The 15,000-nt window shown below is 39.0% G+C and overlaps 1 protein-coding gene across 4 annotated transcripts in view; it reads right to left on the reverse strand.

Annotated features, from left to right (window-relative positions):
* The window catches only part of LOC133578202 (nitric oxide synthase 1-like), a 199,766-nt gene that overhangs the window by 144,428 nt on the left and 40,338 nt on the right, over window positions 1-15,000 (reverse strand). Inside the window, exon 1 of one of the 4 annotated variants that reach the window (XM_061932451.1) lies at window positions 176-213. The exons of the other annotated variants lie outside the window; for them this stretch is intronic. Within the exon in view, the coding sequence (XP_061788435.1) occupies window positions 176-201 (26 nt within the window). The 5' untranslated portion in view covers window positions 202-213. Of the gene's footprint in view, window positions 1-175; window positions 214-15,000 lie in introns of those variants that run through there. 4 annotated transcript variants of the gene reach the window in all.

Genomic DNA, 15,000 nt, shown 5'->3' on the forward strand with positions numbered 1-15,000 from the left:
TATATATATATATATATATATTAGTACAATATCAGGAGTACACAGCTTTTTGGGGAATAAAACTTACAAAATGTGAAAATATTTCCAACCTCACTTTGAACCAATTCAGTAAATTCTGCAAAATGTCCCATATAAACAGTATCCCGCGTTAGCAATTAAAATGAAGTCCACATACCTGCTGTTGACACTTAACAATTCCATCAGCAATGCAAAGAAAACTAAGCCTGTGTTCTCAAAGCTTCAACAAGTTGGCTTGACTGTCTTAAATATTTTAAAAAATAATTACCTATTCTAGTGGGGTGTGGTCTCCTTACCTCATGCAGGAGAACAGGCTTAGCACCAATCACTTTAACAACGTAATAAATGTGGGTGTAACTCCAAGACGAGGAAGTCATCACAAAAGAAACCCTCTGACGTCTGCACATATTTGAGGATTTTTTTCTATTTTTATAAGAAGCTGTCTTCCTGCTGGCCGTGCCATTTCTTTAACTGTGTGAAATGAGGACATGCTCATTTCTAGACCATCTTCAATTGTTACATTTATTACATTTCTCATTACAACATATCCGACGCCTTTTTACTTTACAGCAATTACTAACACATTTGTTCGATTCCCGGGGTTCTCTAAATGTTAACCCAATCTAAATCAATGAGGAATACACAAATAAATCAATAGTTATGTTAAGTTATGATATACATAGTAACATTTATATGATTATCTCATTGTCAATAGGGTTAAACTTGTTCATCAGGATTCTTCTTTTTGGCACTTTGTAAACACTTTCAGTTTGAATAGTTTATTACACTGGATTCTTTGTGTCAGGCTTGTTAGGGTTGGGTAAGTTTGGGTTTTCCCTCTGTGTTTGTGTTTATTTCCTGCTCTTATTTTGTGTTTGTGTTTATTTCCTGCTCTTATTTTGGTTCCGTTTCCCTCACCTGTCCCCGATTGGCAGCCTGGTCCACCTGGTTGCAGTTGCCAATCAGCAGAGGTGGGTAGAGTAGCCAGAAATTGTACTCAAGTAAGAGTACTGTTACTTTAGAGATGTATTACTCAAGTAAAAGTAAGGAGTAGTCACCCAAATATTTACTTGAGTAAAAGTAAAAAGTATGTTGTGAAAAAACTACTCAAGTACTGAGTAACTGATGAGTAACATACACACACATATCATATATATATATATATATATATATATACACATACATTGATATATACAGTATATCATTTATATGTATTTATTTTGCCGTTTTTGTTTACATGTTAAAGGTGTTTTAATGAATATACATGCATGTTTAACACATTTCTTTCATGTTGACAAGAATATAAGTTGGTGTATTACCTGATTCTGATGACTTGCATTGATTGTAATCAGACAGCAGTGCTGATAACGTCCACGTTTTGAAATGCAGGAGAAAAAAAGTTCCTCCTTTCTGTCTAATACCACATGAAAGTGGTTGGTTTTTGGTATCTTATTTGTCCAGCTTCCATTTTCGTTTTCACACACTTTACAAGAAATACATTGGCGGAAAATTCCGTAGCTTGCTAGCTTGTTTGCGCTGGCTTTCGGAGACTCTTATTTTGAAAGCGCAGGCGCGATGGAGCGGCACTTTTATTGTGAAGACAGGAACTGTGCAGTCAGTCTTTAGGCTTGTGACGGTATGTACGTTTGAAATTTTAAAAAGTGTCTTTTTTCCTTCACACTTTTGATTGATTGATTGAAACTTGTATTAGTAGATTGCACAGTACAGTACATATTCCGTACAATTGACCACTAAATGGTAACACCCCAATAAGTTTTTCAACTCGTTTAAGTCAGGTCATGTGACCGCCTGGCTCTGTTTGATTGGTCCAACGTCACCAGTGACTGCATCTGATTGGTGGAACGGAGTCAAACGTCACTAGTGACTGCATTTTATTGGTGGAACGGAGTGAAACGTCACCAGTAACGCAGGCACTATGAAGGTCTGTCTGACAGACCAAAACAAACAAAGCGTGCATTAACAGATCGATAAAAATTAGTAGCGAGTAGCGAGCTGAATGTAGATAAAAGTAGCGGAGTAAAAGTAGCGTTTCTTCTCTATAAATATACTCAAGTAAAAGTAAAAGTAAGTTGCATTAAAACTACTCTTCGAAGTACAATTTATCCCAAAAGTTACTCAAGTAGATGTAACGGAGTAAATGTAGCGCGTTACTACCCACCTCTGCCAATCAGGCTACTATTTATACCTGCTTTGCCCTCCTGTTTCCTGGTTCCTGTTGGCTGTTTCCCCTGCATGTGCACTTACCAGTTGCACTATTTGTTTTTTTGACATTAAAGTCCTGTTTTCCTGCGCTATGCCTGCCATCTCTGCATCTTAGGGTTCAAGACCGACAGGAGTCCTCAACAGTTTGACTTCTCTTGCTTTATCCATTCCATAATTTAGTTCCATATACTACAAACCCCGTTTCCATATGAGTTAGGAAATTGTGTTAGATGTAAATACATACCTGCCAACTTTTGAAATCAGAAAAACCTAGTAGCCAGGGTCCAGGGGCCGCAGGCCCCGGTAGGTCCAGGACAAAGTCCTGGTGGGGGGTTCAGGTTCGCCCCCCCGACGCAAAATGATTGATTGCATTCAGACAGGTTAAAATGTTGCTAAAACCATCACTTTTCTATCAGTCACAGTGACTTTTCAAAACAAAAATATTACAGCAAAAATCATATGGGTTGATTGACATGTTTATTCTGTAAGCTAACTTCAATAGTTTGAAATTATTTTGACAGTTAATGCCAGTTATCCTGTCAACCTTTCACAAGACTTCAATTTGTTAATTGAAAGTATAAACACTTTTTACAGTAAACAAATGGTAAAACAGTACTAAACAATTCCATTAAAAAAAAAATTGGTGTCATTATTAACTTTCTGTCCAAGCTTGTATAATCTACTGCCTTGTTCAATTGTAAAAAATATTCTGTGCCTAAAATTCACATTTCTATCACAATTATCATACTGTAAACATGGTAAGCTAACTTCATTAAAATTAATAGTCCTGTCAATAGCATGGAATTACAATTCAAATGTGTTTTTTTTGTAAGCCTTTCAAAAGAATTCAAAATATGAAAAATTAATGAAAATTAATTTAAGCCATCAGACACTTGAAAAGTGGCACAACACATCTCTAATATAATCATTTGAACTTTTCAACAGAAATAGCACTGCAAAAATATTAAGGACATACTTCTGTATTTTGGTAGTTATGCTGTCAACATTTAACAAGATTTCTTCAACTTGGACTTGAAAGCATAAATAGTATAAACACTTTTAACAGTATAACAGTACTAAACAATTCCAATAGATAACATTGGTGTCATTACCCTTTTGTGGCTAAAATCCAAATTTAGCAACGGCATTAGACTTGTGTTTTTTTTGTCCCAACGTGGTCTTTTACATCGCTAATTCCTCCGTGTCCGATCGAAAAATCTTGTCTGCACAAGGTGCAATTCGCGTAGTTTTCACCCTTTTTGGAACGGATCATTATTCCCGGATAGGCTTTTGAATATTCTTCACGGAATGACTGCAGTTTTCTTTTCGGTTTAAGACTCGTTTGCGATTTTTCTCCGGCTGATTCCATGATCGTTCGCTCGTTTGGAAACAATGGCAACTGGTGCCTCGTGCTTGGCAGCGGTGCTATAAATAGCCTCGCGCATGGCATTCGGAATGGCTCGATAGGAAGTCACGGGAAGCAGTGTCGATTGTCATTGTTGTTCCGCGATTTCGTGAATAAAACTTAAAAAAAAAAAAAAAAAAAATTTAATTAATGAAAAACCGTATTTTTTATCACTGCAACCGTAACCCGGAATAGGTTGATGAAAACCGTACTAATTACGGGAAAACCGGGGTAGTTGGCAGGTATGTAAATATAAACGGAATACAATGATTTGCAAATCATTTTCAACCCATATTCAGTTGAATATGCTACAAAGACAACATATTTCTCAATGGCCTAGTGGTTAGAGTGTCCGCCCTGAGATCGGTAGGTTGTGAGTTCAATCCCCGGCCGAGTCATACCAAAGACTATAAAACTGGGACCCATTACCTCCCTGCTTGGCACTCAGCATCAAGGGTTGGAATTGGGGGTTAAATCACCAAAAATGATTCCCGGGCGCGGCCACCGCTGCTGCCCACTGCTCCCCTCACCTCCCAGGGGGTGATCAAGGGTGATGGGTCAAATGCAGAGAATAATTTCGCCACACCTAGTGTGTGTGTGACAATCATTGGTACTTTAACTTTAGCTTTAACTTTATTTGATGTTCAAACTGATAAAACATTTTTTTTTTGCAAATAATCATTAACTTTAGAATTTGATGCCAGCAACACGTGACAAAGAAGTTGGGAAAGGTGGCGATAAATACTGATAAAGTTGAGGAATGCTCATCCAACACTTATTTGGAACATCCCACAGGTGTGCAGGCTAATTGGGAACAGGTGGGTGCCATGATTGGGTATAAAAACAGCTTCCCAAAAAATGCTCAGTCTTTCACAAGAAAGGATGGGGCGAGGTACACCCCTTTGTCCACAACTGCGTGAGCAAATAGTCAAACAGATTAAGAACAACGTTTCTCAAAGTGCTATTGCAAGAAATTTAGGGATTTCAACATCTACGGTCCATAATATCATCAAAATGTTCAGAGAATCTGGAGAAATCACTCCACGTAAGCGGCATGGCCGGAAACCAACATTGAATGACCGTGACCTTCCATCCCTCAGACGGCACTGTATCAAAAACCGACATCAATCTCTAAAGGATATCACCACATGGGCTCAGGAACACTTCAGAAAACCACTGTCACTAAATACAGTTTGTCGCTACATCTGTAAGTGCAAGTTAAAGCTCTACTTGTCATGACTGGGACTATAGCTTGGTTTGTTCTCCCGAGGTGCAAGTGAATTGGACTGGTCAAGGCTTGAAGGTGGGTACATGATTTATTTTAATATATCAAAAAAAGTACAAATGAAAGCGGGCACAGTGGCGGAGAATAAACTATGAAACCAAAAGACTATAGCAAAAAAGTACAAATGAAAAGCACGCTCAGTGGCGGAGAACAAACTATGAAAAACAAAAAGACTATAAACATGGAACAAAAACTTACTTGGCTTAGACAAAAATAGTGCATGAAGAATGGACATGGGAAGAAGTGCCAGGCATGGACAGAGCATAAATGTGGTGATGTCGTCAGGACGAACAACAGAAAATGAAAAGCTTAAATAACAGACATGATTAACGAAAACAGGTGCGTGACTCAAAACGTGAAACAGGTGCGTGACGTGACAGGTGAAAACTAATGTTTGCTATGGTGACAAACAAGAGTGCACAATGAGTCCAAACGTGGAACAGGTGAAACTAATGGGTAATCATGCAAACAAGACAAGGGAGTGAAAAGACAGAAACTAAAGAGTCCAATAACTTAACAAAACATGACTTAAAACAAAACATGATTACACAGACATGACACTACTATGCAAAGCGAAAGCCATTTATCAACAACATCCAGAAACGCCGCCGGCTTCTCTGGGCCCGAGATCATCTAAGATGGACTCATGCAAAAGTGGAAAAAAGTCCTGTGGTCTGACGAGTCCACATTTCAAATTGTTTTTGGAAATATTCGACATTGTGTCATCCGGACCAAAGGGGAAGCGAACCATCCAGACTGTTATCGACGCAAAGTTGAAAAGCCAGCATCTGTGATGGTATGGGGGTGTTTTGGAACAACATACAGGTAAAAGCCAGTAAATTAGACATGGCACCCCAAACCATCACTGATGGTGGAAACTTTACACTAGACTTCAGGCAACGTGGATCCTGTGCCTCTCCTGTCTTCCTCCAGACTCTGGGACCTCGATTTCCAAAGGAAATGCAAAATTTGCATGGTTGGGTGATGGTTTGGGGTGCCATGTCATCTGCTGGTGTCGGTCCACTCTGTTTCCTGAGATCCAGGGTCAACGCAGCCGTCTACCAGCAAGTTTTAGAGCACTTCATGCTTCCTGCTGCTGACCTGCTCTATGGAGATGGAGATTTCAAGTTCCAACAGGACTTGGCGCCTGCACACAGCGCAAAATCTACCCGTGCCTGGTTTACGGACCATGGTATTTCTGTTCTAAATTGGCCCGCCAACTCCCCTGACCTTAGCCCCATAGAAAATCTGTGGGGTATTGTGAAAAGGAAGATGCAGAATGCCAGAGCCAAAAACGCAGAAGAGTTGAAGGCCACTATCAGAGCAACCTGGGCTCTCATAACACCTGAGCAGTGCCAGAAACTCATCGACTCCATGCCACGCCGCATTAACGCAGTAATTGAGGCAAAAGGAGCTCCAACCAAGTATTGAGTATTGTACATGCTCATATTTTTCATTTTCATACGTTTCAGTTGGCCAACATTTCTAAAAATCCCTTTTTTGTATTAGCCTTAAGTAATATTCTAATTTTGTGACACACGGAATTTTGGATTTTCATTTGTTGCCACTTCAAATCATCAAAATTAAATGAAATAAACATTTGAATGCATCAGTCTGTGTGCAATGAATAAATATAATGTACAAGTTACACCTTTTGAATGCAATTACTGAAATAAATCAAGTTTCTCAAAATATTCTAATTTACTGGCTTTTACCTGTATGCTGCCATCTAAGCGGCGTCTTTTTTACACGATGAGCCAAAATAAGAGCACATATATTAGAAAATAATCTCATGAAAAAAACTACTGTCACTTGAATATAATAATAAGACATTTAAATTGTTATGTCAGGTTTGAGACAAATGTGCTGCTGGTGTGACCACAGTGTGCACGTCTGTATTCCACTGAATGCTCAGGGTGTTTGTGCGTTTGCTCACACACACGAAAAACTAGACGGAACATTGATTTTCTTTAATAACAAGTGCTCTTTTCTTGGTAAAAAAAAAAAAAAAGAATATAAAAAAAAAATTCTTAAATGAAGTAAATGCTAGTGCCATTATCTTGACATAATGATATGCGCTCAGCATCATGATTTTTTTTTTTTCATGCTTGAACTAAGAAATTAATACCTTAAAAAAGTAGTTTTATACTTGTGAGCAATGTTCCCTCTAAGGTGCGCGCCTGTGCAATTGCGCACTGCTCAAGCGTCCTCTGCGCACGGCAAATCTATGCCACGCACAAAATCAAACAAAAAAATAAGCGCATAACAATTTTCGACACGACAGAGAATACAGTTTTCGTCATCATTGTTCAAATATTGCAACGTCTGTCGAGACGCTTTGAGGACATGAATTCCATCGATCACTTTACTGAGCAAAACTCTTTGTCGGCCATAAACACATCACCAAAACATTAGTAAAAAAAATGATATCTAGCAAAACCTGTCATTTTCTGCAGTACAAACCACACCAAAAGCAACTTTGTTATATCAACAGCAGCCGCTCGCTCTTTCTCACTTGCGCCAACACATGCACATATGGCACTTAGCCAGTGATGCGTTTACAGCCACACAAAAAGTCGGACAACTCCAACACCACACATAAAGTGTAATTCTAGGTCGTTACACTATGATTTACCAATCAAATAAATCTTAATTTATAAATATTAATCATGAAATGCTGTTAGTATATTAAATTAAAATGTATTTTTTACAAACAGGAAGTTGCAGGAATGTACACATGATCCCCTGCTTACATCTCATTGTGCAACATGTGAATGTTTTAATAGGAACTAAATGCAATGTGGTACAAATAATTTCCAAAGCAGGACAGAAAGTATAGTAGTATGTTAGTATATTATATTAACATATATTTTTTACAAACAGGAAATTGCAGGAATGTACACATGATCCCCTGCTTACATCTCATTGTGCAACATGTGAATGTTTTAATAGGAACTAAATGCAATGTGGTACAAATTATTTCCAAAGCTGGCACCTCCACCCAGACAAACAATACAAGTACACAGTTCATAAAAAACAATATTTTTTGTCATTGTCATTGTAAGTGGGCCTAAACACTTATATTAGAAATGGAAATGACTGCTGTCATTTGATTATAATAATAGGAGAATGTTGTCTGTCTATCTGTGTTGGCCCTGCGATGAGGTGGGGACTTGTCCAGGGTGTAATCTGCTTAGTGAGAAGAATCAAATCAACTTTATTTATAAAGCACATTTAAAATTTACCACAGGGGTAGCCAAAGTGCTGTACAATGAACAGGTTAAAAGATAAAACGAGTACCGAGCAAACACAACACAACACAAACAGAACACGATAAAAAAAAAAAATAATTAAAATAGAATAAATAAAAACATAAAAACAGGTTCACAGCAGGTGTATTATGGGGCGCCATTGCAGGATGGATATCACTCAGTGTTAAAAGCCATGGAATAAAAGTATGTTTTTAAGAGAGATTTAAAAACAGGAAGAGAGGAGGCTTGTCTAACACTCAGGGGTAGGTCGTTCCAGAGCTTGGGAGCAGCAACGGCGAAAGCTCTGTCACCTCTAAGCTTCAGGATGAAGCTTATCAGACAGAAAATAAGCAAATATCACCCTTATTTGACATATTTCATCTTACTTAGATTTCAGTTTTTGCAGTGTGATGACAGCAACTACTACAAATATGGCTTCTCTCCTTCCACACTTCAAAATGATGTGCCACTTCACAAGATTTACAATGTTATTTCTAGAAATGTTCCAAGTTTTAGGAGCTAGTACTTGTTTTTTTAGGCATTGACTTTACATCATAGTCTTAATTTTAGCATAAATAATCATATTTTGTCTATCTTAGTTTAAAATTGAGAAAATAACTATTCAAATAAGATATTTTGGTTCTCACAGAGAAAGTCTTGTTTAAAGATTACGCAAAGTTGGCTTTGCATAATAAGGCCTATTACAAATTAGTCTAGTCATAACTGTAAGTTAATTGCAGACGGGTAATGACAAATAGGTTAGTGTTTTTAATACCTACCATTGTTGTCCTAAATAATTTCACTGGCCCAAGCTTTTTCTAACATTTCACACTATGAAATAATTAATAAGTATGTAAGATTCATACTGCCGGCTGGTATTGACCAATACTCAAGGCTTCAATAATGTATCAAAAGTGAAATAGTTGTATCAGGACAACCCTAAAAGGAACTATCTCGGACTTTCCAGAATATCCCCGGCCCCCTGTAATTCTTTCTACTAATACGCCGTTGTAGTTACACAACAGACACCGGGTGTTGCAAAAGCCTCTCATTCAGTCTGCTACAAGGAAGCGGCAAAAGCGAAACAAAAACAAAAACCCTCATGGAGGAAAACTGGAAAGCGTGAGAAACAGTACAAGAAGAAGAGCTTGTACACAAAAGGAATGAATTGTTGATAGTCTGTACACACCTTGGCCACAATTAGGATGACGTCAACCAAAACGAAGACTAGTAGTTGAGAGTGGAAACAAATGTGCACTGCAAAAACTGAAATCTAAGTAAGATGAAATATCTCAAATAAGGGTGATATTTGCTTATTTTCTGTCTGATAAGATGAAAGAGTGGGAAGAGCCTGTGGTGTAATGCCCGCAGCTAAAAGCAACTGTGTGAGAACGTATACTCCAATATCACCATATACCGTATTTTCCGCACCATAAGGCGCCCTGGGTTATAAGCCGCGCCTTCAATGAACGGCATATTTCAAAACTTTGTCCACCTATAAGCCGCCCCGTGTTATAAGCCGCATCTAACTGCGCTAAAGGAATGTCAAAAAAACAGTCAGATAGGTCAGTCAAACTTTAATAATATATTAAAAACCAGCGTGATGTGGGCGCGCATGGAGTCGTATATCAACATGGACGGAGCTGCGTGAAAAAAGCCACCCGGCCTCTTCGCGTAAACTTCCCTTAACCACTCGCTCATCTTTTCTTCATCCATCCATCCCTTTCGAGTTAGCTTTTATGATGACGCCGGCTGGAAAGGTCTCTTTTGGCAAGGTCTTCCTTTTGAATATCACCATGGGTGGAAGTTTCTGGCCATTAGCATGGCAAGCTAGAACCACAGTGAAGGATGACTTCTCATTCCCTGTGGTGCGAATATTCACCGTACGTGCTCCCGTTGTATCCACAGTGCGGTTCACAGGAATATCAAAAGTCAGTGGAACCTCGTCCATGTTGATAATGTTCTCTGGCCGGATCTTTTTTTCAGCTATCTTGTTTTTACAATATGCACGGAAAGTAGCCAGCTTTTCTTGAAAGTCTTTAGGCAGTTGCTGTGAAATAGTAGTCCGTGTGCGGATGGAGAGATTGCGTCTTTTCATGAACCGGAAACCTGTCGCTTAGTAGGAGCCATTTTGTGGTCTTTACAGATGTAAACACACAAAGGAAATGAAACGTAATATCCGCGCGCTTCTTCTTCTTCTACGGGGGGGCGGGTGGTTGCTTACAGTAGAAGAAGAAGCGCTTCCTGTTCTATGGGGGCGGGTGCTTACCTTGGCGGTTGCTTGCGTAGAAGAAGAAGCACTTCCTCTTCTACGGGGAAAAAAGATGGCGGCTGTTTACCGTAGTTGCGAGACCGAAACTTTATGAAAATGAATCTTAATATTAATCCATATATAAAGCGCACCGGGTTATAAGCCGCACGGTCAGCTTTTGAGTAAATTTGTGGTTTTTAGGTGCGGCTAATAGTGCGGAAAATACGGTAGTCATTTTGTCTATCTCACAGAGACAAACCCGCTAAATATCGAGTGTATCGATATATCGCCCAGCCCTAGTTTGAACTCACGACCGGCCGAACTCAGGGCGGACGCTCTAACCACTAGGCCACTGAGTAGGGAGCTTCTATATATCACTTTAATTTGTTTTCAGGTAAACAAATACCATAATGACACCTGTTTTTTTTTTGTTGTTCACACACTGCAAAAAGTCAGTGTTCAAAAACAAGAAAAATTAAAGCTGCAAGCAGCAATGGACGGGACCGACTTTGACGGCACATAAAATCCAAACCGGAGCAGTAATTAAAACTCTTTCGTCAACTTTTAATCAGAAGGGTTCAATCTCTCGCCTGTGCTAGTTTGAAGCCGACACGACAAACGCGCTCAGAGGAGATAATGTTTGAAGAAAGGTGACCGGTTTTTACAAAACTTTTGTTTTGAAGAGGGAATTGCAAACTTTCTGTTGATTTTTGCTGGGGGTTGTCAATTTATGAAATGTAGGTCTAAGTTAGACCTACATAGAGGTTTTTGTTTCATGTCTCTCCGACCTTTCCAGTGGGAGTTACAGGCAGTTTTGTCATTTTTTTCTTCCGAGGAGCAGTTTTTTCTGCGTTTTATTCAAAAATTGCGCTAGAGCGCAATTTTTGAGATTTGGGGTTAGGTTTTTTTATAAGATCGCAATTTTTGACAGTCCTGATGTGTGCGTTCAGTTTGGTGAGTTTTGAAGCGTGTTAAGGGGGTCAAATTACAGCTCAAAGAGGCAAAAGTTACTGTTTTTAGTACTTTTTTGTCTTGAAGGGGGAATTGCCAACTTCCTGTTGATTTTAGCCCGACAATGTACTATTATGAAATGTAGGTCTAAGTCAGACCTACATAGAGGTTTTTGTTTCATGTCTCTCCGACCTTCCTAGTAGGAGTTACAGGCAGTCTAGTTTTTTTTTTCCTAGGGGACGCTAGAGCGCAATTTTGAGTTTTGTGGTTCGTTTTTTTTTTTAAAAAGGCAATTTTCGCAGGTCCTGATGTGTGGGTCAAATATGGTGAGTTTTGAAGCATGTTAAGTGGGTCAAATTACAGTTTAATGTGGCGGCGGAAGAATAAAGAATAAAGAATAAAACCTTACAAATTCAATAGGTCCTTATGTCCCATTGCATAAGGGGGAGTCCTTATACAATGGGCCATGCGGGCCCTAATTAAAGCTGCAAGCAGCAATGGACGGGACCGACTTTGACGGCACATAAAATCCAAACCGGAGCAGTAATTAAAAGTCTTTGGTCAACTTTTAATCAGAAGGGTTCAATCTCTCTCCTGTGCTAGTTTGAAGCCGACACGACAAACTCGCTCAGAGGAGATAATGTTTGAAGAAAGGTGACCGGTTTTTACAAAACTTTTGTTTTGAAGAGGGAATTGCAAACTTCCTGTTGATTTTTGCTGGGGGTTGTCAATTTATGAAATGTAGGTCCAAGTGAGACCTACATAGATGTTTCATGTCTCTACGACTTTTCTACTGGAAGTTACAGGCAGTTTTGTCTGTGTTTTCTTCCTAGGAGCAGTTTTGTCTGTGTTTTATTCCTAGGGGGCGCTAGAGCGCAATTTTGAGTTTTGGGGTTTGCTTTTTTTATTAGATCCTGATGTGTGTGTCCAGTTTGGTGAGTTTTGAAGCATGTTAAGGGGGTCAAATTACAGCTCAAAGAGGCAAAGGTGACTGTTTTTACAAAACGTTTGTTTTGAAGGGGGATTTGCAAACTTCCTGTTGATTTTTGCTGAAGGAAGTCGATGTATGAAATCTAGGTCTAAGTGAGACCTACATAGAGGTCTCTACGACATTCGTACTGGAAGTTACAGGCAGTTTTATCTGTTTTCTTCCTAGGGGGCGCTAGAGCGCAATTTTGAGTTTTAAAGTTTGGTTTTTTGATTAGATGGCAATTTTCGCTAGTCCTGATGTGTGTGTCAAATATGGTGAGTTTTGAAGAATGTTAAGAGGGTCAAATTACAGCTCAAAGAGGCGGCGGAATAATAATAATAAAACCTTACAATTACAATAGGGTCCTCTGTCCCAAAGGGACATTGCGGTCCCTAAAAAATACAAAAATGAGGGGTATTTTATTTGAACTAAGCAAAATTATCTGCCAATAAAACAAGAAAATTCGGCTTGTTCAGACTTTCCAAAACAAGTAAAATTAGCTACCCTCAATGAACCCCAAAATACCTTAAAATAAGTATATTCTCACTAATAACAAGCGCACTTTTATTGGTAGAAAAAAAAGAGACCTTTTTGCTCAATATGTTGCAAAATATTCTTAAATTAAGTAAAGGGGAACAGTTTTAGGACCACTTCTCTTTTCTAATTAATTACTTCCCCTGGGCTCAATCCTAAGAAAGCATGATATTTCTTTTCATCGTTATGCCGATGACACACACATGTATTTCCCGTTAAAGAGAAATCATGCCTCTTCAATTCAGCCACTACTTGCTTGTCTTAATGATATCAAGGCCTGGATGGCCCTACATTTCTTAAACTTCAATGAAAAGAAGACAGAAGTAATAGTTTTTGGACCTACACTGCAAAAACTGAAATCTAAGTAAGATGAAATATGTCAAATGAGGGTGATATTTGCTTATTTTCTGTCTGATAAGATCATTCTTCCCATCAAGCAGATTTTATGTTAGAGTGTTTTACTTGTTTTAAGTGTTTTGGTCCTAAATGATCTCAGTAAGATATTACAGCTTGTTGCTGAGATTTGATGACCTATATTGAGTAAAACATGCTTGAAACTAGAATATCAACTGTTGCAAAACTGTGTCATCAACACTCACAAGTATAAACCTACTTTTTTAAAGTAAAAATTTCTTATTTCAAGCATGAAAAATCATGACTTTGACACAATTGTGTCTCATAATTAAAACAGATGACAGCCAAATGGACTTTGCTGTTTTATTTCAATGAAACAATAGAAAATACATACTCATATAGTAGTACAGTTGGCACAGTACAGTAAACTGACAGTTAATATTTAAACATTTAACATTTCAAACAATTTTGAACAGAAATAGTTCATGCACATTCAGATAAATTCTTCAAAATTACAATAACATTTTTTTTGGCCGGGGGCCGGGCTGTATACAGGTAAAAGCCAGTAAATTAGAATATTTTGAAAAACTTGATTTATTTCAGTAATTGCATTCAAAAGGTGTAACTTGTACATTATATTTATTCATTGCACACAGACTGATGCATTCAAATGTTTATTTCATTTAATTTTGATGATTTGAAGTGGCAACAAATGAAAATCCAAAATTCCGTGTGTCACAAAATTAGAATATTACTTAAGGCTAATACAAAAAAGGGATTTTTAGAAATGTTGGCCAACTGAAAAGTATGAAAATGAAAAATATGAGCATGTACAATACTCAATACTTGGTTGGAGCTCCTTTTGCCTCAATTACTGCGTTAATGCGGCGTGGCATGGAGTCGATGAGTTTCTGGCACTGCTCAGGTGTTATGAGAGCCCAGGTTGCTCTGATAGTGGCCTTCAACTCTTCTGCGTTTTTGGGTCTGGCATTCTGCATCTTCCTTTTCACAATAGCCCACAGATTTTCTATGGGGCTAAGGTCAGGGGAGTTGGCGGGCCAATTTAGAACAGAAATACCATGGTCCGTAAACCAGGCACGGGTAGATTTTGCGCTGTGTGCAGGCGCCAAGTCCTGTTGGAACTTGAAATCTCCATCTCCATAGAGCAGGTCAGCAGCAGGAAGCATGAAGTGCTCTAAAACTTGCTGGTAGACGGCTGCGTTGACCCTGGATCTCAGGAAACAGAGTGGACCGACACCAACTGGACTGCTGCTGAGTGGTCCAAAGTCATATTTTCTGACGAAAGCAAATTTTGCATTTCCTTTGGAAATCGAGGTCCCAGAGTCTGGAGGAAGACAGGAGAGGCACAGGATCCACGTTGCCTGAAGTCTAGTGTAAAGTTTCCACCATCAGTGATGGTTTGGGGTGCCATGTCATCTGCTGGTGTCGGTCCACTCTGTTTCCTGAGATCCAGGGTCAACGCAGCCGTCTACCAGCAAGTTTTAGAGCACTTCATGCTTCCTGCTGCTGACCTGCTCTATGGAGATGGAGATTTCAAGTTCCAACAGGACTTGGCGCCTGCACACAGCGCAAAATCTACCCGTGCCTGGTTTACGGACCATGGTATTTCTGTTCTAAATTGGCCCGCCAACTCCCCTGACCTTAGCCCCATAGAAAATCTGTGGGGTATTGTGAAAAGGAAGATGCAGAATGCCAGACCCAAAAACGCAGAAGAGTTGAAGGCCACTATCAGAGCAA

The sequence above is a fragment of the Nerophis lumbriciformis genome, linkage group LG03 (genome assembly GCF_033978685.3).
Source record: "Nerophis lumbriciformis linkage group LG03, RoL_Nlum_v2.1, whole genome shotgun sequence".
In the NCBI taxonomy this organism is placed as follows: domain Eukaryota; kingdom Metazoa; phylum Chordata; class Actinopteri; order Syngnathiformes; family Syngnathidae; genus Nerophis; species Nerophis lumbriciformis.